Below are 27,892 nucleotides of genomic sequence, written 5' to 3'. Positions count from 1 at the left end.
GGTGGGCGGGGCGGCGGGACGGGCGGCCGGGCCGAGGTGAGCGCGGGCGGGCCGAGGTGAGCGCGGGCGGGCCGGGCGGGCCGGCCGCGATGGGGGTTCCCTACCCGCTCCCCAGCAGCCGGCGGCGGGGTACGGCGCCTCCGTTCCGCCTGGCCCTCCCCTCCCTTCCCTTCACCGTGTCCTGGCGGGAGCGGGCTTGGGGGCACGTAGGCGGGTGCTTACCGTGAAACGGGCTGGGGAGGGGCCCAGGCCCGGGGCAGAGGGGCCGGGGCCTGTGAGCTGAGGAGAGCCGCTGCCCGGGGAAGGCGGGCTTTCCGGGTGCCAGGGTCTCGGCGTGACGTGCTGTGGCTCCCCAGTCCCCCGGGGCCCTGCAGTGATACCATGGTTTCTTCCCTATGGAATAAACCTTAGGGTCTGTGCCTCCGTTCCAGCACTTAGCTTTTCTGGCTGGGAAAGACGCTGGGTCCCCTCGGCGCATCTGGGTCGGTGGGGCCGCCGGGGGCTTTGGGGAGCACTCGGGCGGTTCCAGAAGTTGGGCCTCAGCTCCCTGGTTTTGGTTGACTTGTGTTGTTGCTGTAGGGGGTTGCGCGCCGTGTTGCCGAGGCTGTGCGAGTTATTGCTGTGCGTTATAGCTCATGTCAAAGCAACTCTTCCTAATAGCGGGTTGTTAAACAGCTTTAACTTCACTGGGCGGCCAGACTGTGTTTGATGTGCAGTTTGTCTTTGGAAAAACCTTTAGGGTTAATTTGGGTTAATAAACTGCTGAAAGTATAGAAGGGCCTGATATTTATTGTGACATGATTCGTGTATTACCTATTTGCCTTTAGTTTAATGAGCTGCCTGGGAAAGCTGATAAATCTGTTTAGTGGGGTCTGTTGACTTGGGGTGGGCAGGTCAGACAAGGCAGGATTTTTTTGAGGCTTTCTCCTCTAGAAACCCCGAGTGCCGTCTTGGACTGCAGTTAAAGTAAAGGCCTGGCTGCTTTTTTGTTTTAATCAGCTGTGTGACCGTTTTTCTCCTCCTGACTTTATGTGGCAGGCAGTCTGAGATGCGTATGTGAGAGCACAGAATTGCAGAGCATGACTGCCTGGAGAGAAATAGTGTGCAGCATGTTGCTGGCAGCAGAGAGTTATAATCTTTATTGTGTTTGTTTCTTGTTTTTAGAACACAGCTCTGCAACCACTAAAAAATTATTCCCTGGGTGCTTCATGACCACTTGACCCGCAGGTAGGGAGCAAGTACACTCGCACTACAGGTGAGGATGTTACACGACTCATAGCATGTTGTGGCTTTGCTCTCAGGTACTTTTAACTGAATTAATCATCTGGCTGATACTTACCCTTAAATTTGCCCTGTTTGGAATTGTTCTGAAAGTGTTCACCCAAGATTTTTCCTAAAGCTGTAGGAAAACACCTTGTCTTTTTGCAATGTGCAAAGTTGTGCTGACTTTTCTGTTGGAATACCACGGGCAGTGCTGTGTGGTTTGGAAGAAGGAGTGAAGCAGGCATGGGAGCAAGCTGTGAAAGAAGTTTGCTGCCTAGAGCTTCCTGTCAACCCAACATCAGTTATGTCACATTGATAAAACATGGGGGGTGGATGGGAAACAACACACTAAAGAAAACAATCCTATTCACTATTTCTGTGCACTCAGTAAAAATGTATGTGAACATCGGGAGGTATCTTAACTTAAAACAAAAAACAAACCAAACAACCAAAACGTAACTAAAGACGCTTAAACTTTGTGCGTTTGTCCACCTGGAGCATCACGTTGCTTGGCCAGCCCAGGGGTGCAAGGGAAATGTGTTCTAGTGTCATCATGGCCTGCTTCTCTGTGACTCTGCAGGGGGTTGTGTTGGCCACCAGTTTCAGGCAGCAGCTTCTTCAGCCAATATAGCTACTGCCATGGAGGGTCCTGTGGCTGATAACCGTCCCCTTAAACTTTCTGGTATTCAGTAGTATGTTGGCAAGGGTATAATGCCTATATTCAACAGTGTATCTTAAGCCCATGTAACCTTTGTTTGTATACTTGTGAAAACAGCTTGTTGTCCAAATGACCCATTTTCTGCAGAAACTTTTTTGATATTTACGCTTCCTGAACTGAAGAATTTGGAATTTCGTGCTCTGGAGGAAAAAGAATGGTGTGCCTTGCCTACATCATTAATGTCTGTCTATGGGGGCGCTCTGGAGCTCGCTGCATCTCATTAGTCTTTGTGTAACTTCACTGTATATGTTCCTGTTGTGCATCTTGGGCTGAGAAGTCAGTGGTGTAACGCTGGGTAAGCAGGTGGTGTTTTGAGAGGAGAGATTGTATTGTTGTCCTTAGGCAATTTAACAGAGCAAACTGCAAGACTTGCATCCTCTCAAGTCTCAGGAAGGCTTTGGAGCACTATCCTATAAGCATTACGTTTGTCAGGTGATATTTGAGGCAACCATCAGCTATGTTTAGATCTAGAATGTGGTAACAACTACTTTTGCATTTCTTGAGTAAAGTAAGTTCTGTAGAGATCATATGAGGTTTATTATACAAAAAAATGTTGTTGGATGTCATTCCACTTGCGTTAACGCTTCTTGAAATGGACTGAGCTGGGATATGTAAATACTTTTTTTTATACTGCGTGAGTTTGCAGTGGTTTTACTGGTCCACTGTATTTTAACACAGCTCAATACAGTAGAGCTGAGGATGCTTGTGTATAGCAATAAAAAAAAAAGTTAATTTTCCAAATGCTGTGTCTTTCTGCTGGGATGTTGCAGGGGTGTTAGCAAAAATGTGTCCTCATGTAGATAGACTTTTGGTGGCATGATGCTGTTTGGGATTCTTCAGTAGCAAACGTTAGCCAGGGCCTTTGAGAAGAATGGTATTGCATCTTTTTTTTACAATGGTTTTAAGAAAGGTTTGTTGCAAATGGCATGGCTGCCTCTTGATGGGGGGATGGCTATGTATCTTTAAGGTGAGGCAGCTGGCACTTTTATTAAGAAATGCAAGGACTCACAGTAGAGTCTGAATTGCACTTTATCTGCCTAATCACATATCCAAAAGTCTGGCAGGCTTGCCCGTTAGTGAAAGATTTAAGATACTATCAAACAGAAAAAATGGACAGCTTGACCGTTCATATCATGCATTGTTATACTGCGGCACTGTAGTATTAGCCGAAAGTCCTTGGCTAGTAAATTCTGGGTTATCTTTGTTTGCTACCTTGTCTGTGAGTGCAGTGACTCCGCCTCCTCCCCCAGAAACCTGCCATAAAGTTTCCTTTCATGCATTCTGGATTTAACCTCTGTCAAGAGCAGCTTTTAATTGCTGTCCCACCATTGCTCAGAGCTGGAAGTACTACTGTGTGAAGAGATCCTTTTGTCTTGGATGACACTACTGTGGATGTGGGTATGAGAAGGCAGAGCAGACCAAAGTGCTGATCCTTTTAACTTGGAGTTTTGTGTTGGGGCTGGCACAAGGTGGGAATGCACAGGTGGGGGCAGGCCAGCTGCTTGTGCTGATTTATAATAGCTGTGAATGTGTGGCCTTAAATGCTTTGCATAAACAGCCTTTGATTTGTTACAGGGTTTCCTTTCTGTCCCTACAACTTGTGACCCTTCCTTGACAAAACAAATCACTAGCTTAAAGTAACCGTTTCCAGGTTGTGTTTTTAAAATAGAAAAAAGCTGCCTTCTCTGGGTTGTGGGGGGGTGGGGTTCATTTAAGTCTCCAGGGTCTCTCAAGCTCAGATTCTTAGTTTTTTCTCTTAGAGTTTATAGCCCTTTGAAGTGAAACCCAAGATTCTCATGTGGACCGCGAGAAAGATGATCCTGGTTTGAGATGAGCAATGCTGCAGCTGACCTGTGCTTGAAACATGAGACCTGTGAATGCGTGTAGCTTTACAATATTTGTAGTATGTCAATCTGTGATGCAGACAAATCTGGTCTATGGCAACATCACAATCAGACCCAGTATCTGTATAGACTAGTTGCATTATGTACCACCAATTCAACATCTGTGTTGTCATTTGATGCAAACTTCTGTTTCTGGCATTTTTGCTTCAAGAGCTAGAAGACTAGTTCTATTTTTTTCACTGAAATCTTAGCTACGATACAAACACAAGATCTGCAAGAATTGATCTCTGCCTTATGCCAGTCAGTGTTAAAGACTACAAGAGGATTGTCACTGTGTTAGATGCTCTGTGTGTGTGCACCAGGTTTGCTTGCAGTATATTAGAGTTGCCCAGGAATTCCAGTCGTGTCCCCATCCCCCCACCCCATTAATTTAAACCCTAAAAGCACTGATATGTGGCGGTGTTTCTCTACATCTCTTCTTACAGTCTGTAACTATGGCTTGCTGTTTCCATGAAGATGATCCCTATTTTTTCTTGTTGGCTGAAGTTTTGGTGGACTGCAAAGTAAAACTCCTCCGTCCTCCGATTATCTGTCTAGGTTTCATGGCTGCAGGGAGAGAAGTGGTGTGTGGTAGTGGCCAGGCACTGTGACTCATCGGGTCCGCTGCTTGGTGGGGCCTTTGCTCCAGATAAGTGTGTGAGCAGGCAGTGTGCTATCTGTCTGGCCACCTTGGGTGGAGCCAAGTATTTGTTGCCAGCGTTTTCAAGCTGAAAGTGAGCTCCTCAGGTCATGTTCTAAAAGCATAAGGCACTAGCCAGGATTATCTGTATTCTTTTTTTTTTTTTTTTTTCTGTCTGAAATTCAAGCTAATCCAATAAGGCGTTTCTGGAAAAGCAGCTGCAGGAGTTCAGACTTACTTTTCATTTTTCTGGGGGGAACCAGTGCCCTTCTCTGGAATTCAGAAGAAATTGCCATCTGGTAGGTGAAATGCAGATGCTGTCACTTTTTTGTTTGTTTCGGTAGATTTTTATTTAAAATTTCTTTGGATGTGTGCCACCAAAGTGTGACTTTTTGGGCAGGAGAGGCGTTTTCTAAAGAAGCAAGTGGCTATTGCTGAGGTAGGTGATGTTTCTGTTTAAAAGAGAGAATGGGAAAGGAAGAAATGACCATATGGTGATATTCAAATTCAAGTTCTCAGTGGGTTCACAAGTCTTTCTCCTCCTTGTCTGAGAGGAAAAGAGGTACAGACTTCAGTGTCAAATTCTGGGATGATCTGCTGCCTGTCATACCTCCAAAATGAAATGTCTTTTTCTAGAGCTGTACGTTTGTCTGCAGATAACTCAAGCCTGTTGAATTGTCACCTTCACAGCCTAGTGAGGCTTTTGCTTTTTCTTCAAACTACTTACATTTTTCTTTCAGCAGTATTTTCTTGTGAAACACATGTTTATTAAGAATTAGCACCAGCTTGGAACCAAGTAAGCCATAAACACTTCTTAAACCTACTTTTAACTGTTCTGAGATATTCTTGTTTGTTTGTTATGGTAAGGTACATGCAGTTAGGTGGCCGTTGGCTGGAGAAAAGGCAGGAGCTTCAAGGAGGGTTTTTCTATTTGGTGCAAAAGTTAGGAATTATCAGGAAAATCACATCCCATCGACACAGATTGTGCAAGTCAAGTTAAATCACTCGGGTCATTAAGCAACCAAGCCTTATTCCTGCTGGCTGTGACTTTCTACAGAAAAAGGCAGAAGTATTATGTTTCTACCCCTCTGCCAATAGTTCTCTTGACAAACCTTTGCTCCTTGAATCAGTGTCGTTTTTTTCCTCCTGCAAAAATGTCTTTGCTCTGGTGTGCCTGCCTATGTGGCAGGTTTGCCACACAGCCTGAGTATTTAGGAATAGTGCTTGGAAAAAGAAGATTTCACATTGAACTGATTAAGGTGGAAGTAGCTCATGAAACAGGGTCATTATCCTTAATAGGGGGTGAGAAGTGGTTTTTTTTTTATTTTGTTTTTGGTTTTGCAGCTCTACTAGTTACCTCTGGCTCCTATGGAGATGGTAGTAGGGAGCTTGTTAATGCTGAGGTTTACTGTAATGGTTTCTAGGTGGAAGAGCCCAAGGAATAGGCTGCATTTTGGGGGAAAGGAAAACTTTAACCAGGAAAAAGCAACTTCTGGCATTGATTTCTGTGGAAGATTGTAGTTGCTCCTTAAAAACCTACTGTGCATTGCTGGAAACTGACTGAAAGAGCAAGCTAATATTTTGACCGTGCTGAAGGTGCTATTTGCAGTGCTGCTGCAACAGATGGTAACACAGTTACTTTGTTTGGGTAAACTGATATTTTTTATTTGTTTCTCAAAAGCTGCAATTCCTGCTGGCTGCATCCACTCGCAAGTCCTCTAATGACTCAGCTAGCAAGTTAGATTTGGGGTTGCTGTTGAGCTTGCCATCTGGTGTCTCTTCTGCCATTTTAGATGGCACCAAAGTCTTTATCTTAAGTATACTTTAAATGTTCAAAGGCACATAGGAAAAGATTTTTCCCTAGTGAGTAGACACTCCTGTCTCCCTTTCAAGGGGAGATCAAGACGAAGCTAGCTGCTGACCTACACCCTTATAAATAATCCAGTTGCAATTACTAATAATGCTTTATTAAAGCTAAATCAAAAGTCTTGTGTGTGTCACCACAATACAGTGTCTTCTCTACTTGGCACTGAAGATCAATAAAATTATTTTCAGTCTTGTCAGTTTTAATCTAGGTTCTCTGCACAGCTGTGTTGGGGGTTTGTGACTGTTCTCTGGCCAGATTGCTGCAGTCTAAGGTGATGCTCCTGTGGAAGCAGATTTAGTAGAAATTGGCATGGGTGACTTGTACAGCCCAAGGAGAGATGGTTATTTCTTCTGTATAGTATTTGCTAGGAAATGCAGATCATCCTGAGATAGAAGATTAGTTTTCAAGCAGTGAGAGCCCAGGTGTGGGTATGTGGAGCTTAAAAATAGGGGAGGAATTAGAGGAACTGGTAGTGACAGAGAAACCTGCATTTTCCTTAATTTAAATATAGTTAATAGTAAGGATGTATACATTAAATTGAGAATACCACCTGTGCCTATAAGTGGTAGTTTAACAAGTTGGATTCCAACTAGTCATGGGTTTGCTGTTTTATTTTCATTTTGTCTTATGCTAAATGATCAATTTGGCAGAATAAAATAACTTGTGAGGTGAGGATGGTATAATAGAGTCTTAATGTGTATCATCCTGGTAAATTGTTACACTCAATAAGCCACATTAACGGTGAGGTGATTTCAGAATGCCAAAACGTGTTGGTAGTGCAATATTAGACTGAATTTTAAGACATGTTATGAAATGCAATAGTATGGCTTTAATAGCAGCTGCATTCAGAGCAGAATGAAGTTTAATACTAAATCTGGCTATTTGAGGGATGGCATTGATTGTCCCCAAGGGGAGGACAAGCGATGGTGTAGTTACCGAGCTGTAGCATTGGGAAATGTGCATTTTCAGGGTGGAGGATTTTAGGAAAAGATGAACCCTTACTGCAATGACAGTTAAAAAGAAATTGCCAGGCTATGGCTTAGGTTTCTTCTAAAGACCTGGCAGTGTGTTATCGATTGATGCATTGTGGACTTTTCATCAATTTAAATCATGCTCTGAAACAAATGTGGTTTCCCTCTCTAGTGAAATTAATGTGATCAAATATTGCCCTATCTCATACCTGAGAAGAAATTACTTTCGCTGCTGGATATCATTTGCATTTTCAAAACTGATTTATGCGTCTCGGTAAGCTAATAACTTCAGTAATGTGAGTAATCCTTTATCTGAAATTGCACTGGATAAGGTGAAAATTTAGAGTTTCTGGAGGGGAAAAGAGCAGGAGTGGTTTAGTCTTTCTTGGTGATGGGGCAAGGAGTGGATCCAGACATCTTGGTAGCTGGAATCCACCTCTGGGGCACCCTTTGTACAAATCACCCTTGTACAAATAGCTATTGCTGGTACCATTTTCTAAACAAAGTACAGAGAACTGGAGGGAGGAGAGGTCAAAATTAATATCTTAATTTTGGTGGAAGCAGCTTTGATGCTAAGAGGTTCACATACACACACACGGTTTCTGTATCTCATATGATTTTAAGCATCTCTATTAGTGTTGATGGTAAAACACCTATCCTGATTGCTTTGACCTTTCCCTTGTGTCTTGACTTTTCCTTCCCATTGGATTTATTTGTCATACTGTTCTTCCCATTGCAATTTTTCCTTCACCTCTTCCCAATAATCCTCTTGAGAAGACAGAGACAGGAGAGCTGAGAGATGAGATCCATGCTTTACTGCTGCTGCCTTCCTGCTTCAGGGCACCCCATGCCTTCTGGAGTTGCTGCTTCAGTGAGCAAGGGTGAGGTACAACTGACAGTCAGGGGCTGAGGTGGAAATAGGTGAGGAATTTTCGTACAGCAGCTTCTGGGCCAGGGTGTCTTGGTCTGCTCTGGCAATGTCAGACTTTGCTTTTTGATAAACACACGGCTCCAGAAAGCTCTTTCAGTTCTTAGTGATTCCATCTCAGCCAGTCCCTGCAGAAGTCTATATGCCTAAGCAGTGCCTCGTAAATGCAAATCTGTTTTGAGAAGATATTACATAACAGTATTTTTCATTTAAATTTACAATTTACATTCTGCCCTGATGTGCAGGCTTACCATGTCCTAGTAAAATTGCTCAAATAAAAAGTGCCTGTGAACCCTTCTCTGATGAAATATTAAACACCCATCAGCTTACTCCTTTCACATGTTTGTGCTACTGTGAGGCCACCTTTGACATAAAACCCCTGCTTTAGGTGTGTTTCATCCTAAAAACTGAGGCTGTTCTGGATTGCCCAAAAGGACTACAAGAAGTTCAGTGCTGTGGGCTACCCAAGTGTGAACGGAAGTTCCTTTTCCTGGGCTGAGATACTGGTGCTGGAAAACCACGAGCAAGTCTTTTTGTTCTTTTGGTATCTGAAAAAGGATGCAAGAGCTGGGATCTGCTAATTCTTATGTGCACTGGTGTTTTGTCAATAGATGGGGTCAGCACAAAGGGAACAGACACCTAGTTAAAGAAGTGAGTTTATCTTTACTTACATTTAAAGCAATAGAATAGTAAGTGAAATAATGCAGGAAGAATAAAGCAAGACTAAGTAATGCACCTGATCATTACTACATATGACAGAATATAGTTAAGAAAGATACATTACCTACTGCCTTAATACATTACCATCGTCCAGATCCTCTGTTGCTGGGGATCCCCTGCTACAGTAAGGATTTGGCTACGCAGTGCGTCCACTTGTAGGTGAGGTCTCCAAAGTTGCTGTAAGAGGGTCCAACTTTTATACTGTTGAATAAACAAGCTCACCTAATGTCCAATGTCGAAGCATCTGGTTTCGCTCTCCTCTTGGATCGCGCTGAAGCCTGGTCCAGGGCTCAGGGAGGAACCAAGGGAGTCTTCCTTAGCAGCTTGATTTTAACCACTGGTTTGCAAACAAGGCCACGTACCTGGTTTCATAGCCTTGACTACCTGCCCCTAAGCAAGGAAGGATGCACTATATCTTTGCGAATGATTATATTCTGTCTAAGCTACATCTTTAACTAATGATCATGCATATTTTGCTAATGATTGGATACCAAATATATACATATATAAAAAAAACATTTGTTTGTCAGGTTCATCTAGAGGTCAGCTTTGGCTCAGGGCCTGTTGCTCAGGCCTCAGTACTTCAACTGAAAAAGTCCAGGGCAGGAGTCTTAATGCTGTGAACATGGCAGGGGGGAGAAGGAGAGAGCTTGTCTGAATTCCCTCGCAAAACATGTTAGCGGACAGCAGATCATTGTTTGGGGAAATAAAATACCCACATCAAGCCAGAATGTATATAATTGTTGAAACACTTTTGCATTTCTTTTAACATGATCTGGATGTCCTTAGTTTGCCCGTTGTGTGTCAGATTGGAAGTGGTACTTTCCTAATGGCTTTGTGGGTTTCCTGGATGTTCAAGACGCTAACATGTTTAATGCTAAATTACAAATATAGCAAGCTCTATGCTGTTGCATCTTGCCAGCTACATGTACCCATAGAGCAGGGCCCTGAGCACTTGCCTGATGGCTGTGAGAGCTGCTGCAGCTGCTGGTGCAGAAACACAGCTCAAACCACGGAGCCAGGGCACAAAAACACGGTGCCAAAGTGGACAAAGAGAGCCAGGTACCAGGATGGGCTCTCACATCTCATCTGGTGAGGGTTTTGGGTAAGGTGGAGTTTTTTTTTTTTGTTGGGTGGCTCAGTTTTTTCGAATGCTTGGGCTCTGAGGATTGAGTTTTGGTGGAGCAGACAGTCATCAAAACTTCTGTTTTTAAATCCTGAGGTCTGTAGGTTGACTCTTCTGCTTAAAAAATAACAATACCTGTGTCTCGTGGCATAAATAAAAGCAGATATGTCATTCTTTTCAGGGAAACAAGCCCCCACTCTTTCTTTTGTCTAAGGATGTTAAGTCAGTCTCTGAAAGTAGAGCTATTTTGAGGAAGAACTTACTGGCTTATCTCTTAGAAACAAAATTATGATCTACAGATTTCTTATAGCTCTAATGCTAGAACATTATTGTAACTTATGTTTGGTCCTTATTTTCAGTATTATGGAGATTGTGGGGGTTTTTTTCCTCTGAGCTACTTTGTTGTATCCTATAAATGAAAATAAAATAATCATTTATTGCATTAAATCCTGCAAGAATTGAGATTGTTATTATAAGCTGTAATCACATCTGTTCTTGGGAGTTTTATACTTTATCTCAGTTTTATTCCTTATTCTACTGCAGATCGTGGTGTTAAGCTTTTCATTGCTGCAGTTTGGGCAAGGTGCTTATTTTTAATCTTTTTAAAAGTGAGCACGGCTTTCTCAAGTGATCTTGGCTTACGTGCCTGGAGCTTTTAACGAAACATAGCAAATATCATGCTGCTTTTGAATTAAAAAAAAAAAAGAAGTGAGATTGTAAAATCACAGATGGAAAGCATGGAAAATTCAGCTTACAAAGTGCTTTTTTTGTTTTTGTTCCAAGATAAGGATACTCTATATTTTAGGGTTATTATGGGAACCACCTGCTTTCAGCTGTCTTGGGCAATTGTTACAGAGTGCTGTCTGGGTGAACATTCCACCACCATCAAGGATGGAGATTACTTGGACAAAGCAGATGATATAGTGTTTCTTAGGGCTCAGACAGGACAAACATTTATTCAGTACTAAAGCCAACAATCTGAAATGTTGTAAAAATCTCATCAAGCTCAAAAGTAAGCACTGTGGGGCTTGACTTTTGTTTTGGCTGATTAAGTGATAGTGGCAAGATTTCCCTTATCCATTGCATCTTATGCATATAAAGCTGTAATTAGGATGCAGAACCCAAGTAAGGGCAACATTTACTTCTTGGTGAAAACAGAAAATGCAGATTTTTCTCTGCATATGAAACAGAAGTTAGTCCCTGGAGATGAAATGGCAACATCAGGTTTGTGTAGGATGGAAAATAACTTTAAATTTGAAATAAGAGCTGTTTTTCATAACAATCTTCTGTTGTTCAGAACTGGAGAAGACTGGAGAATAAGCGCCGTTGACTGGCTGTGTTCCATTCAAACTTTAATTTTAAGCCTATTTATTTTTAAAGGAATAAACAAAATGGGAATGCCCACTGGAAATTTGGGGGTTGGTATGTGCACAGATGAATATAAAATGGATGCTGCTGAGATGCAGTAGCTGTGAGCAGTAAAGTTCGCAGTATTTGCCCATAAACCAGGGTGGCAAGGCATAGGCACCCTGTGGCTTTGACATACACAGCAAGAGCAGTATTGCAACTTCTGTTCCAGCCTGCCATTGGCTGCTGGTGCTTCATTCCATCTCCCTTGTCCCAGGACCATGCAAAAGCCTTAGATCTGTATGAAAAATCACTGATAAGGGATTTTCTAATGATTTTTCATTATCTGTGCTTGTCTTCCCCTCACCACCTTTCTTGGTTGTGCTGTGAAGTATTGAGATGCATCTCCACCACCTTAAAGGATATTGAGCTCTGGCACTCAAAATTAGCTGCTGAATATTTTATGTGCGTCTTCCCTTCCTCTTTCTCTCTTCTCCTCCCTAAGTTCACATCACTGGTTCACATTATGAAATCTTGAGCTGTGTGTTGCTTTAATCAGCGGAAAAGGGCGGTAATATATTCAACTCTTTATAGCTGAAATGGGATAACACGCCACACACGTAAGATATGTTTGCACAAAATGGTCCCAAGATTCTCATTGTTGGAAGTTAATGGTTTAGCAGAATGGTGTGGTGGCATCTTGTGTTGCAAAAACAAATAAAAACCAATAGATGTGACTTCAGTTTTGTATTCTGTGGTTATTTGCTGGCTGGGAGTATTTGAGCAAACCAGCAAGAATGGGGAACAAAACAAAAAAATGGGCCACTGCTCCCGTGCTTTCCACTTCCAACATTTTTGCTGGCCTTGGGAGTTCTATACTGTTCTGTTCCAAATTTATTTTTTTTTAAGGCTGACCCTACAATCTGCAAAAGGAATTTGCATCAGTTAGAAATAAAACCTTTATTTCACTAAAGATACAGCACCTTTCCCTTTCAAGGGTGACATTTACCCTTCACCTTCAGTCTTGTGAGCTAGCAAAAATTGCTTTGTCTCCTGTAGCTGGTGTGTGTGATGAGGTGAAGTTTTTTGCAGTTCACTTTCCTCTGTTGTAATAATGTTTGGATTTGTAGTTCTGGTTTTCTGTTTGTCTGTGTACTGGTGTGTGTGTACTGAGGTATGGATTGTGTTTTACAAGTTTTGATGCTTTGAAACTTGCCTTATATTTAAAGTTTGATATAAATTATTTGCTCCAGGGTAGATAAAAAAAGTGATTAAGAGCTGTAGGGTTTTCTTAGGGAAATTTATAATGACTGGGTTGGGGTTTGTTTGGTAGGTTTCTTGTTACTTGGTTTAATTTGCCATTTAAAATCCAGCTGTGTCTTTCCCTGTGGCCAAATGGCTCTTATCTGCTATACTTGTGTGTAAGATCTACCTGCATCTTCTGTGACTTAGCACTTGGGTGGAAGCGTGCAAATATTTCATCTTAATGAGGTGTGCTGGAGGAAGGCTTAAGAGGAATTTGAAGAAATGCTGTAAGAACAGCTGAGTAAGTAGTGAGGATGTGTCAGCCAGGTGTACACCAGTATGTAACACTTGTAATTATCTATTTATTAGGTTATGTGCCTATTGCAGAACAGCTAATAAATGTCTGTGACAGTTATTTTCTGTAACTTTTCCTATTCAAGAAACAACTTGCGAACAACTATCTGGTTGGGATAGTTGAAGCCATTTGTTGCTTTACTAATATGTTGTTCTTACTCCACAGGATGTTTCGCCTTCGACTTCTTCCTGTTGCAGCAGGGCTGTCCGCTGTTTCACGGCGTTACCATGGGACGGCACATCACCCAAGGACCAGGCGTAGGCTTGTGATGGCAGCTTTCGTAGGGACAACTGCAGTGACAACAAGTGCCAGATTCCTTTGGCAGAGGTAATACATATTTTTTTGTTTGGGTTTTTTTTTGCCTGAGATGTCATGCTGCTTTAGTTCAGTGGTAAGTCCTCCAGATGAGTTTAAGATCTGCGGGAGACTTTTTAAAGCATTGTTGCTTGTCCTGCTTCTGCTGCATGCAAGGAATGGCTGTTGGTGATTCCCTGTGGAGTTGCTTTGCCACTGTGAGTAGTCAGAGATGCAAAAAAGCTGAGGGCTGAATTTTCCCCTGGAGCCATCCACACGTGAGCTCTTTCCCCATGGCAGGATTTGCTGCCTGGCTTCCCCCAGCATTACATGGGTCTGTGGTATTGTGCAAAGAGAAGTCTGTTGACTTGACCAAGCTGGGTGAAATGTCTTGCTTTCAGCTTCTAGGAGGGCTGCTAGGGATAGCACACTTGGCTAGGGGATGCTACTCTGCCTTTCTTTGTGCTCTGCTGACTGCTTCATATATGAAACTTAGCAGGGAAGCAGAAGGGGACAGTTCATCTTGTGATGGTAAGGTAGCTGTATGCAGGACTCTGGTTTTTAAGGGCCAGAGCCTGAGGTCACCTACTTGTGGTCCGTGAGGCTCAAAGCTTGTTTCCATGATTGTGGGGAGAAAGGAGCTATTTGTGCTTGCCTGAATGACCATCAGTGAACCATGGGCCTGTGCCACATTTGAAATAAATCAAGGACTCCCTTCTCTTCCCTCAAAATGTAGGAGCGGTGTGGCACCTGCAGTCACTCTAGCTCATGGCTGCAATTGGAGTCTGAAAATAAAGCCTTTGCTTAAAACCCATCTTACTTTCATGACAATATTTAGGTTCTTTTTTGCTGCCACTCTGCTCACCTGTGTTGTGGCTGGAAGGCTCTAGTTCTAACACAACAGGAGGAAAATGATAGTGATTGTTCTGGCTGTTCCTAGAGCTGTCAAACTTTGATATCTGCTAAAAGGAGTTGCTCAGTCTGCGGAAAAACACCGTGATCCAGCACAGTGTTGTCTTATGCTGCATTCTGCTAATAATCTGCAGTTATGTAGTGCCTCTTTATTCACAGGACCTGAAGACTTCTGTGGCAATGGCCAGGGTAACACCCCTTTTCAGTCAGGGAAGTGAGCAGGGTTTTTTCCACTTAAAACATCCTCAGCATGATCTTTAAGTAGGTAGGACATAATGTCCTACATAAAGGTGTCAGAGTTAGAGTTAAGATCAGAAGACAGAGAGTTAAGATCTCCCTCCTGCAGCAGGTTCACTTCTGCTTTTTAAAACAGCCAAATTGTCAGTTGTTGGCTTCAGCTTTCATCAGTAGGAAGGTGCTTCCTGTGGCAAAGAGCTCTAATGGTATGCAGAGTGCTAGGTCACAGGTGATTTCAGGGAGTGATTCTTGGCTCCTGGAGTACTTGGCTGTTTCTTGGAGGCCCCTGGGCACTATGACTAGGCTTGACCTTGCTCAGCTGAGGGTGCTGATTGAAATCAGATAGAGAGGGGCAATGTCTTTGGAGTAGCATGGTCTGTGATCTCCCCAGTCCTTATCAATCTGGAGATGCTGACTTGCTGTTACTGTTTGGGTTTTTTGCTTCTTTGCTCTATCTACTTTGTCTGTTATAAATTTGTAAAGCACTAAATAGAATTATACAGACTTTGAGGTATTCCTTTCCTACAGGAGCCATGAAATAAATCCACAATGTCAGTAACTGTAAAATAGTACTTCCAGGCTTATGATACTCATTTAATTAACTACTTGGCATACAACTCTTTAGTAAGAGGAGGAACAAAACTGATATATTTGTGTAGAAAATACTTCATACTGACACCTGTAGACATTTTAAAAAGACTTTTAAATAGGCATTTTAATGTTGTGTTTAAATGAGGGATAAGGAACTGCAAATTTCCTTTTGTCTTTCACAATATATAAAATGGGTGATTAGTAAGAGTTTAAGAATAAGTGTAGGTGAATACAAAACATTTGTAGTGACATCCTGGGTTATTTAGGTAGTACATACTGAGTTATTACAGTAAAGTAGCAGTAAGTATAATGAATTAGTTACAAAAGGTAAATATGTAATACATGTAGCCAGGGCACAGGATTGAATATGCCAGATGTCACTGAAAATATAACTTACGGACTACAGAGAGAAATGTCTGTATGCGTCTTGAGTATTTACAGTTAGTAGTAAGCAATTTCAATTTATGAAGTGTTGCAGTGGGTTTTGAATGGGAGGTTAGGGAGGTCCTTTGCATAACCAATTCTGTTGCTGGGGTTACTCTGTTGCAGGGATGACCTATGATGCTTGTTTACCTAAGGTTAGTGAAGCAACTGTGCTTTCATTGTGATAGGAAACTGCCATGCTGCATAGCCAGTCTCTGAGGGGTCCGGCAGGTCCTAAGCGTGGCTCTCGTAGCATACCAAAGAATTGCTGTCCCTTTTGATGACAAACTCCTCTAATGAGGAATGTGTGCCTGCTAATATTCTGCTTAACTTTTGGTGGTCTGTTAATGAAGCTGAGGCACATCATTGCCCTTTGAGTAGGGAATGCTGTTAAGGGATGCTCTGCTGCAGGCTGTCAGTGAAGTTTTCTAAGGTAAGGGATGTCTCCCTCTTTTTGTTGTGTTTTTTTTAATAGTTCTTTATAGTTAAGGCATTAAAGATGTAGTAGGCTGAATCAAGAAGCAGTTGAAAATCTTGTGCTTCTTGGGCTAAGTAAGTAGAAGATGATGCAGTGTTAGATGAAGAGCAGTAATAAAAGGAAAAGAGTATCTGATGTATTTCTTTTTGCCATCTGCATAAAGCCTTGTGTAAATGCCCCAGCTCTTCTCTACTGCTGTGTGGGGAGCAGCACTGCATCTCTCATCAGTACTTAAAAAATGCTCAAACTTACTATTTCAAAACAGATTTCTTGTACTTCTGATGATAGTGTAAATTGCTGAAAAGGATTAATATGTTAGTGCCTGTATGTGAACTCACGCTATCCACTACTTAGCATGAGGAAAGACAGGACTTCTCAAGTGGTTTGTCTGCCATGTGCAGCCTGAAACCAGTGTATTACAAACTGATTCTGCAGGATATGCTTTGAGCAGTGTCAGAAGCCAGTGCTGGGGTAAGAAAGCCTGCACAAAGGTAGATAAGTCAAGGATTGAAAAGATATATATAAAAAACCACAGTGGTTTTATGCCGTAAGACAGGAAAGACTTAGATTGTGTCTTCCTGAGATAGGAGGTGGGCTGGTGGGATCATCACGTTTGATCTGCATCTGTGTGTAGCCTTCTGCATAGCCATCCATTGCAGGTGAGTGTTGGTCCTATTGACTTTGCTGTCTTCTGGGAGCTCCTGCTGCCTGGTTTTGGTGGAGTAAATCTCATGTGAAAAATTACACAACAGGAGTAACTAATGGTGCTCTGTTTGGCTGTCGTGGAGAATACTTTAGCATTGCAAATAACTGAGCTTAGAAGACTAATGAAGTTTACCCTTTCTAAGCAATAACTTAAACTCTGAGGATTTCCAGCTGGCGGCAGAAGCAATTAAGTATCTGAGCATTGGAATAATGAACTGAATTAATTAATTTGAAATAAATCTTGGTGCATTCATTGGCTAATCTAAATGAGCCATTAATAGATGAGCAGTACTGAACCTCTCAGTTTGCAACAAGCTTAATATTTATAAAAAATACTGTTACTGATGCTTGTGTAAAACTTCTATTTTGTATTTGTAGCTCTACATACCCATTGGGAGTGTTACTAAAATGCCACAGATATGTTCTTTATGTCACAAACCTTCCTGGCTGAATCTGTGGGCAGTGGGCATCTGAAAGCACTTAAACTGGCATTTTAGTGCTGAATGTTGTCACTCAATCAACCTGGTGTTGAATGAAATAAGGGAGCATATGGACCTCTGGGGAGGACTTCTGTAAGCAGTGTCTTACCAAGTGCTCTTCCTGATTGACTGGAAGTATTTAGTTATGCTTCATTTCTTATCCTTCTGCAAATATATTAGTGGTATGAATAAGGGCAAGACATCTGTGTTGTTCTGGAACTTGCTTAACAAGAAGATCCTTTGCTACCAGCATGTTTGTATCTAATGCAGTACCCAATCTTCTTTTGCTGCATCCCCTTGGCCTTACTCTGTGCTCTTACGTCTTTTGCCCCATTCTGTGCATAAGTTGAAGCAATTAAGCTTGTGATACCATCTCCCAGCCTTGACAGTATATTCTCATTTTGTTACAAACTCATATTTTTCATGCCTCACTCCTCGCCAGCAAGCTGAGCAGTGCTGGCTGCCACTTCTGCAGATTTCTTTCAGTCTTTACCATTTCTTCCTCTCTTTTTCGGCCACCCTGTATCAAGTGCCCAGTTGTTTTACTGGAAGGTTGTCTGTAGAGAAGACTCTTCGTCTTCCTTGCTTTACTGACCTTCACTGCTTTTGGTGTTTGGTGGTTCTCCATCGGCGCTTCCGGAATTAATTTTGAAGCTAGATCAGCCCATAGCTAACTCTGTTTAGGAATGCATTGGGGGGGTTTGCATCACTGTCATGGAGACTTCAGAGTAATTTGCTTGGAATACATTTTTAATGGCAGAAGTGTTGGAAATGCCTTATGCCGGCTGAAACTGAGACTTTAAAAATCTTTTTTCTAGTAAAACAAAAGAAACCATGTAAATCAGTCAAGAAGGGAGAAGCTGTTTTTATAGCTATGGATATGTCAGGTACTATGTAACCTGATGTAGGAGAGAAAGGACTAAAAAGTATAGGTATTATTCATATGAGGTTATTTTTATTTTGAGAATTCTGCTCCATTTTTTTAATTTTTTGTGAGAGATGACAGACTCAAGAGGCTATCCTTAGGATTGCTGTGCTGAGGGTTTTCTCCTAAGGCCTGAAGACATGTCGATCTGAGTGCTGTCTTGAAAGAGCACTGTGTCCTTTCAGGTGGCTTTTGGCTTCATATTATTTTTACCCATGAGCATCAGGGGAAGGAAAGAATCAGATGTTGGGAAATGAGCCAAAGTCAAAACTGGAGTCAATTAGGAAAAGATCTGAACAGCCCGGGGGGGGTGGGGGGTGTGTGGTGTGACCTCAGTTGACCTGCAGAGCTTAAAGCACAGGTATTGCCCTAAGCTTGCAGAGCTCTGGAGTTTGATCAGAGTGTGTTGATAGTATCTTATTTAAATGTTACATAGCAAATCAGAGCTAGGATTTGTGCGGAGAAGCCAAATGGATATGCAAGAAACTGTGCGTGCGTCTGTCAGCACTGTGGTTCAGGGGTATAGCCCCGTGCCCCACTTGAGGTGAGCTCTTTTGGAAATGTAAGCAGTGTCTCCTGGTTTAAGAAATTAACAGATGTGTAATTTACAAGGATATTATGGTAACGTCAGTAGGATGCCTCCAGTGTGTGTCATTAGGGTTGATGGCCTTTGTGAAGCAATTGTTCTCCTTGCTATCGGGGAGTCATATCTAAGGAGCTGTGTGTTATCCCACGTGATCCAAGTTAGCTGGTGAGACTGACCTAAAACCATTCAGGTTCATTTTCTTCAGAGCAGTCCCTTTCAAGGGGGCTTGAAGCGCAGGTCCTCATGCTCTGGCCTGTCTGTCTGCACCCACGAGCTGGTGCTGGTGCCTGAGCTGGTGCTGGTGCCTAAACTGGGCTGCAACAGAGGAGAGTGGGAGGGAGCGTGAGAAATCTGCTAGTGTGCTGCCAAGGCAGGGCTGGGGGCCTCCAATCTAGTCTTGACAGGCAGCTGTCTCACCTATTTTTAGGAATTTGCTGGTGATGGAGAGATCAGTGATGGAATAAATCCTCCCTGGCAGCTGATTCCAGTGTTCTCTGTCCTTAACATTACATGCTTTCTGTGTATCTAAACGTGTATATATAGGCTTCTCCTTCTTTGCCGTGTGTCTCTTCCCTTATGGTGTTCTTAAGCACATCCTGAATCTTGTCCTGCCCTTGCTGGACCAAGAGAACAGTCCTGCTGCAGTGGTTTTATGTATTAGTTATCTCACCTTCCTCTTTCCTTCTTTCTTATAGCAATCTGACTTATTTAGGTCAAGTTCCCCACATTGTGTTCTGGACCCTTAACCATTCCTGCTGCTCCTTATTGGCTCTTCTCCGGTTTGTCCAGCTCTTCCTTGGAGTGCACTGTCAGTAGCTGAAGGCTTTTTTTTGTGGGGATGGTCCTGCTGCTGGCTGGGGTGGAAGGAAGGACGTGCACATCTTGCAGATTATGCTGCTGTCTCCTTATGTTCTTGGACCTATTTTAAGCTATGGCTGGTATCCAGAGCTGTCTCCTCAATCTAATTGTTCATATTCACCTCTGGAATCTGTCTTAATTTTGGCATGTTCATTGCAGTTCATGCTACAAATTCATTGTGCTAATTTACAGCAGTATTAAGTGCCGTGAAAGCTGAGGAAGGAAGCACAATAGTAAAAAATCCTGAGTGGGGTGACATCCTGAAAAAGCGGGCTATGGATCTTCATAATTTCTGGTTAACTTCTTATTAAAGCCTTAGCTAAGTAATTTAGTTGCTGAATATGGTTGAGGTGAGGATGAGACAGAGCTCCTCATTGAAAGCACTCCTGATCCCTGGAGGCTGCCTATTTTTATGAATGTTGTGTACAGGCTAGCTTTTGTATTTCAGTATGGAAAACTGAAGTTTTAAGTGGCTTTTAAACCTCATGTGGATGTCTCCAGATGTTTATAGATAGGGAGTATGGCAACTCGTCACCTGAAGAACACATCTGTCAGGCAGGATTCCCCTCTCCTGCTTCGTTTGGTGGCAATGTTTTTGCTGACTCCTGAGTGCCCAACTTCTTGTTAGATCTCCTGCATTTCCTTCTGAGACTAATGACATGATTATTAGATGTGATATCTAAGTGCTTTTCTACTGCCTTCAGGTTTAGAACAACTAAGCACTTACCTTTGGCACAAAGCTTTGTTACTTTAACAAACTGTTATGCTTCTGTCACTCAAAGAAGAAAAATACGTTAAAGTGAGAGATTACAATTTCTCTAATTGGAAGACCTGCAGCTGTGGAGTATCATGCCAGTGACTGCTGTGAGTACCAAGATCCTTTGTGTATGTATATCGTATGGTTGCATGCACGTGGCTTTGTCAAAGAACCATTTGCTAAGTGAAAATTCAGTATTTAGTCCTCCTCTGTGGTAGCTAGGTGGTTTTCTTTGGGGATGATGAACCTAATCTTATGCTTGATTGTTGGCTTTCTCCAAGGATTAAAAGAAGATACTATGAAGCAGATGGGAAATACAGTCTTTGCCTCAAATTCCGTTCACTGGGGGCAGGGTACGCAGACAGGACCTGAAGAGACCAGTAGGGTTGAAGCGTGGCAGCTAGGATCTGGGGCAGGCACACTCTGTGGGTAGAGGCTGGCTGCCAGTTTTGGCACAGAGTGAAGCGAGTCTTTGTATTTTTGTTGCCCTTTTGTGCAGAAGTTGTAACCACAGGCATGCCATTGGAAAGTCAGTCTCATCAAAAAAGGAGGTGGAGAGTCTTCACTGGCTGATGACAGTCCAGCAGGGTGGATCTTTCTAGAGCTGTGAGGTTTTTCCAGCCATACTCGGACATCTGCATTCAAAGACTCCTTTATGTGGGTGCAGATGGAAGGTGTAGTTGTTGGAAGCCAAGGATTTCAACAGAGGATGGTTGTGCAGGATGTAAAATACACAAAGTAGTAGGTGTACGTAGAGAGCAGATCCTTCAGTGATTAATTCAATGAGTAGTTTGGACTGTGTCCTGGAGGTGAGGAATAGCAGGTACTGTTTAAAACCTTGCTTGGGAAGTAGACTAGCTTTTATTCTCACAGCTTGTTTTGCTTGTATGCTGCAACGGTGATCTAACTGTAGAGCAGAGTTAATTACCTGGATAAACCAGGGAGGGGGGGAAAGCAGACTGTATTCAAACAGCCTACGTCTGCATTGCTATAGCCAACTGCCTTGACAGTGTGATGGATTGAAGGAATGCGTAGGATTTGCTGAAAACGTTTGATTTTTAATTTCATTTATCCCTCGCCTGGTTTGCTAGCTGTCAGTCAAGCATTACAGGAGGAAATCTTTACCGATACAGCTATTCTCTGGCATGTTTCATATGGAATAGCTTGGTTGTGTAGATAAGCAATCAATTTTCTACTGCTTTTCTGTCCCCAGGACCTTTTCCCAAGAGGTTCTCTCAGAGCTAATGACTGGTGTCCTGCTTAAGCAAGGGCTTTCTTTGACATGCACTACTGGTGTAGCCTCAGCTGGCAACACCTTATTCTAGCAAACTGCATATCAGCCAAAACCACAACTCCACAAGTATGTGCCACTGCTGATTAAACTTGCAGGAAAGGCTTCAGGAGAGGTGCCAGTGTGGACTTCGTGCTCCAAGAGACAGATCAACTTCCTGCCTCTTCTGGGGAAATAATTTCCCTATCTTAAGATGCTTGTGAAGGACTCAAGATTTGGATTCTGTCTCTCACTGAACCCGTTTGGTTCAGTAGAGGTCTTAAAGATGGTGCTTTGCTATAATATGAAAACATACTGGCAAATAAAGGCTCAGGACCTTTTCAGAAAGGAAAGGCTGGCACATTAGACTGTGTCTTGCATGAAAAGTCATGGCTAGTACTGCTCTTCACCAAGCGCTTACGTATTTTATTAAATCAAACCCTTGCGATGGAGTTGCATGCTGTCACAGCGTAGACTAGAAACCTCTGAACTGCTTTAACCTAGCTGTAGTGCTGTGGGAATAACCCACAGCATTCCAAGGCAATGCTGGGATCTTGGTGGTTGTTCAAGTGATTTTGGTACTTCGCTGAAGTAGTTGTCATAATATGAACAAAAATTAATTTGCATTCATCATGATTCAATATTAAGTATGCTCTTTGGGAATTTATTCTAGAACAATAAAGTTTTTGTTTCTCAGCAGTACTGTGGAACGATTTGAGTTCTTTAGCCCTTCCCCATCTGTCCTGTCCTATGACTGTTAGTGAATTACTAGATGCTGGTAAGGAATGATTTGTCTTTAATTTCAGTAGCATTTAAATTAATTGATGGAGCACCTATCCTCGTTTCTTCTTCTTGGAAGATGATGCTCTGAGATTGCTGCAAATCTGCATACTGCTGGGGAGACACAAACTTTCTCTGTTGATTTTACATACTGTGTCTGTGTTTTACAGGAAACTGGTAGGATAAAATATGGGTAGCCTTTTGCTCAGAGCTTGGGAGATTTCAAAGATCTTGGTTTGGTTTTGTTTTCCTCCCAAGGCAGCTTTTTTTGAATAAATTCATGCAGTTGTAAATGACCACATTCATAGTTACAGGGAGCACTAAAGTACCAGCCTTCATCTGAAGGCCACTGGATAATGAGTGACACCTAACTGTGTGAGCCCTGAACCCTGTGAGAAGTCCAAAATAAATCACCAGGAATGCATGTCAAGGCAGCTTCACTTAAGTTACAGGCAGGCTAGGGTGTTCGCCTGAGCTGTTTGAGTCCTTCAGAAAGAGAAACCATTTTATCAAACTTTGCTTTGTTGCTTGTGACACATTAACATGCCCTTAAAGACTATTAATTTAACTCATATTAACGTGGTCTGAGCTCTGGTTGTAAACCACTTTAAAAGTAAAGCATAGGAAAGCCATAGCATTGTTTGGTTTATGGGTTATTTAAGCACCCTATTGCCAGTTGCAGTTCTGCGAGTTACTTGTGGCTTAGTCTGAGTGATTTTGAGTATTGAGTCTTGGTCTACAAGCAGGGTTGCTGAAGAACTTTGTATTTGAACAGCAAGGGAAAAGGGGTCCTTTGTTCTGCCAGAGTTGTATTTCCAGCTTGAGGATAAACAACCCCAGTTTCTGTTGTCACAACTCCTGTAGCACTGGAGTTTAGAGCAGTCATTGGTGGAAGGAGGAAATAAAACAGCCTGTCACCTGCTGGAGATAGAAAATAAATCAGTTGAGCTGAAACAAAGAGGCTATTCTTTCTGAATCCTGCAGTGCTGATGGTAAAACAGATTTTTATCACTTTCATATAAATCGTTTTTGGGGGAGTGGGGGTGGAATTTAGTGCTAGAGGAGGTATGGTATGCCCTTCCCGTTCTTTCTTGCATGTGTAGATTTTGGGAGAGGGCACAGTAATTCACTGAGTGATTTGCTCTATGTTTTTGGGCTGGGAAAACTCACTGTGATTATTAGCTTGGATTTGGCAGGGCGTGGGGGTGGTGGAAATTGCATTACAGCAGGTAAAGGCACACAATATTCCAAGGAGACTGATCACTTTTTTGCTTTTGCTTTGCAGTCCTCCATGCTGAACTGTAACAAATGTTTCATTCAGGGAGAGACTTGCATGGCGGTCTTTGTAGCCTTAGCACCCCTCTCAATTTTCTAAACTGGTGTTTTCTTTTGCCTTGTACAGGGCCTATGCAGAAGACTCATCCTCTGTAAAACAAGATCCGAGGTCTGAGCCAAGTGAGAAGGTGAAGCATGAGGAGGAGGAGGAGGAAAGCAGCAGCAGTGAGGGTAGAAAAGCCGTTGCATCGGGCAATGAGGAGGCTCAGCCGGAAGGGAAGAAGAAGAAGCGTTCCGGGTTCAGGGACCGTAAGGTACCAAGCTTGGGCATGTTACAGCTGCAGCTGTTGCACTGCAGTAGAGAAAAGGAGAAAACTTGCATAATGTTTTTTCAGACTGTGGTGTAGCGAACGTATAGAGTCTGGCCTTTGCTCTGTGCCTTCGTTTTCTAAGGGACCTTACTGTTTTGGGAACCTACTTTCTTGGCATGCTACCTTGAGTTTCTTTAGGTTGAACTTTTTTAGCAAGCAACTTGGAAAGCACAGTATACTGATCCTGTGAAACAGAGATCTTTTCTCACATCTCCAGTTGGATGTCAGAAGAATTGCTCTGAGAAATCAAGACTCCTGGTGCATGCAAAGTAGGGGGTCAGTGCAAAAGCTTTAAAACCATCTAGGGCATCCACCATGTGTGTGTCTGGGAGTCCATCTATTTGCCTGTGGACATACGGAGTGTATGTAGGAAAAAGAGGATGAATGTGGAAGGGAGGGTTGTCGGAAAAGCATACTTTAATTCTTTTTTTAATTATTCCATGTAAGAGTAGCTGTTGAAATACAGCCTCGCTCTGCTCATGGTTAGTCATATCTCCCTCTTGATGCTTATGCCTATTTAATTTTCATATCAGGCACATTTTCAACAAGAGGAAAGCTTGAGTAATAAACTATATTGTCAGCTTGTGACTTGGCTTCACTGTTGAGCAATCCTGAGAGCTTTGGGCTGCTCAGAACTGTTAGACAACTAGTTCAGTACTATCTGTAACACTGTTACTACAAGATGTATGATTTGGTCTGATGGAGAGTCCTATAACTGAGATTTGGCAGACAATGTGATTTTATTTTTTTTAAAGCTGTCTGGATGTTGGTTTTATTGGGCTGTGTTGGATGATTTAATATCTTTGCAGTGCCAAGGAGGAGAATGGGAGTATATGCTCTTCACTATTTCTTTCTGTATGATTTGCTTCTGATAATTATTTTTAAGTCTGTATCCTGGAGGCTGCATCTCATTAGCTGTTAAATTGTGGATGGTCGTATATAGTGGCTTAACAACTTTTCATAAAAAAAATTAAGAGCTGTTTATTTGACGTTGCTGAATCATATTCTGCTCTTGGTTAGAGTATATTACACAACTTGAAATTTTCAAGTGCCTTGCGGTATCTGGGGCTCCAGACTCTCCCTGTTGTGACATGCTGTGGTGGCAGCTCAGTTAGGTTATGCTGTAAGATACTACACTGAGATATTCAGAATTGTCCAGGAATATGGATTCTTGGCTTGTGCTAATTTTCTTGGCAACTGGGTGTCAGGCACTCTTGACAGCTTCAGCAAAACTTTGACTCTTGCCAGTACCACTCAGGGGAAGTGGGTTATCTTTTTTTTTTCCAGTATCAGCAGATGGTGGCAGGTTGCAAAGAGCAAAGAAATGATCCACCTTCATCCACACTCTTTACTTTTAAAGAAAAAAAATTTGTCATCACAAGTGAATGTAATGACTGATGTTATTAATTTTTTTCCTTTTGTCTTACATGGCTGGTTGCTTCTGGCTAGGGAAGCCAGCGAATATTTGTTTGCAGGCGAGGACTTTTATTCCAGTTGTTAGGAGACATCCCTACGCTGACCAGCTCTTTCCTTCCCATACTAGGCAGGGAGGAATATGGCCATGCTTTCCAAATAAGATGTGAGCCAGGTGTGGAGGATGCCCAAGAGGTCTGTTGAGAATGCAGCCTGGATCCCTTCTCAGTCCACAGCCTGCCTTCCTCCTACAGTACTTAACTCGGGGGCAGTGATTTCAGCGGAGAGAGCAGTGTTTAAGACGGACTTTTTTGCCAATGTAAGCCCTTCTTTCTCCAGACTTAAGATGGAATGTACCTTCTGTAACCCGAATGGCAGTGTTGCTTTTGCTTTGTTTAATGCAGGATGTAACCGGTAGTCTCCCAGGTGCTGGGTTCTGTGTTTGTTTGAGCAGCTCTGTTGTGGGCTTGGTGTTTGATCAGCAGTTGCCCTAGTGAGTCATCTCAGGAGGTATGTCTGAATGCTACCAGCTCAGATGACAGACAAAGGTGTGCCCTGGCTTCTGACTCAAAATCAGGGCTGCTCCCAGGATGTGCTACTCTCCTAATGAGTTGTGTAGCACTTTAGGGAATTCCTGACTCTTTCCTGACTCTTCTATGTTTTTCTTTAAAAAAACAACCACCACCACCCACAGTAAAAACCCTTTCCGGCTCCTCCCGTAATTAATTGGAACATAGTGTGGGGTTTTCCTTGAGAAAAAAATGAAGCTTAATTGAAAGTATTTTAACAGTTGTTTGTTATGCCAATTCTGCTTTTAATGAAGTTGTGATTAGTGGTGAAATAACAAATTAGGCTTGACATAGCTATTTTGGGTAGTGATTCAGTGAAGAGGAAGTTGAAATACAAACCCCTTGGCATTTGCTGGGGCTGGTGCTGCGATTGTGTATGGGTGGTTCCCAGGCACGTGTTGTCTTTTAGGCTGTGCGATGTATAGGTCTGACTGTAAGGCAGAGAAGGAAAAGATTTTGAGCCCTTTCATAGGTAGAAGGCTGATGAGCGGTAATACACGATGTGGGTGGACTGATGTGTTAATTAAGTGTTTGCATGCAGCATTAGGGCTGCTTTGTCAAGATCTGATTGCAGTGTTTTCTGTGTCCTGCAGGTGTGCTGCCTTAGGAGTGTTAGTTGTGCTGGAACTTCATTTTGGTGTGCATTACAGTAGGAAACCCAAAGAAAATTAATTGTAATTAATTTACCCTGCTGACATGTGTGCACTGTTGCATGGTCAGGGAGGCCCTGGTGATGCTCTGGAAGTGAATTGAGATGTTAATTTAGAGCTTTATTTTCATGTCTGCACAAGACTTGATTTTTTTTCCTTTTAACCTGAGGCTTAGCATAAACATTGACTGTCTCAACAGCAGCTTTGCTCTTGTAGAGCAATGGGGATTACTTGCTCATCTTTCTCCTCCAGTAAGTACGTACTATATTAATAAGTGCAAAATAAGATTTTTTCCCATTTGGTCACATAATCTTTCTGGAGGCCCCTGATTACATGAGGCTGTGCCTCTGGGGTCAGGGTGAGGGTTTTGGCAGGTCTGCACTGCATCGAGGACTGGCACGTGCTGGGAAAAGGCCACTGCCTGGGTACACGCTTTGCCAGGAAAATGTTTTGGATTATTTCATAGGTGAGAGGGTCTGGGAGAAGAGACTTGTCTGAGATGATTTTTGTGACCAGATTATTTAGAAGTGGTGTAAAAAGCCCTCAGAGATGGTCATGTGTGCACCCAAAAACACACGTGCTTTTTATTCCACATATGTATAGTGAGATCAGGGCACCCATATTACTGCCCACTTTGTGTTTAGCACCCAATCTTGAGTAAGTTGTTCCCATTTGCAAGGTCTTGGCTGTTCCCTTCTTGACCTGGCTTCATGTTCAGTCTGGTCTTGAAGTCAGAGGGATGGGTTTTAGCATATTTATTAGGTTTTGCCAGCTGATTAGATCATGTTAGCGAAAATGAGGTAGTCGTGAGTTCAGCTGCAGGCAAAAGGGCAGAAGTGTTGCAGCATTTGCTCACTTCTTGTAGGGATTTTTGAGGAAGTGTGATTTGGGTTGTGGTGAAAACGGCCTGTGAGATACTAAACAAGAATTTTAGATTCTACTTTTTTGGTGTAGATTGTGAGTTATTCAAGACTGTTGTTCCTCATAATTTTTCAGGAATGTATTTGTCCTGAAATGTGTTTGTCACAGCTAATTACTGGGACTCAAAAGGATGGAAATAATTAAAACTAGCTTCCCATGAAACGCTGAGTAGCTGTACATAATCATGTTCCTTTATGGATCTGAAACTAATCGCTTCACAGGTAACACCCGCTTTTTACACTGCAGTGGGCTTAGAGGGGCTGCTTTGAGCTTTCATGGAGATGGTAGGTCAGCTCAGCTTGCTTTGGCCAGATGTGGCAAACTTTGCATCAGAA

At 42.6% G+C, this 27,892-nt stretch overlaps 1 protein-coding gene across 13 annotated transcripts in view; it reads left to right on the top strand.

Moving 5' to 3' along the window:
• The window catches only part of MICU1 (mitochondrial calcium uptake 1), a 105,799-nt gene continuing 77,907 nt past the window's right edge, over positions 1–27,892 (top strand). The window contains exons 1-4 of one of the 13 annotated variants that reach the window (XM_037401264.1): positions 1–36; positions 1,165–1,227; positions 13,229–13,390; positions 23,761–23,947. In XM_037401264.1, the coding sequence (XP_037257161.1) occupies positions 13,230–13,390; positions 23,761–23,947 (348 nt within the window). In that variant the 5' untranslated portion in view covers positions 1–36; positions 1,165–1,227; position 13,229. The other 12 variants (XM_037401260.1, XM_037401263.1, XM_037401262.1 and 9 more) reach the window with 12 other exon arrangements.

Source organism: Falco rusticolus, chromosome 9 (genome assembly GCF_015220075.1).
Source record: "Falco rusticolus isolate bFalRus1 chromosome 9, bFalRus1.pri, whole genome shotgun sequence".
Taxonomy (NCBI): domain Eukaryota; kingdom Metazoa; phylum Chordata; class Aves; order Falconiformes; family Falconidae; genus Falco; species Falco rusticolus.
Note: the sequence above shows the minus strand (reverse complement) of the source record. Positions and strands in the feature narration are given on the sequence as shown.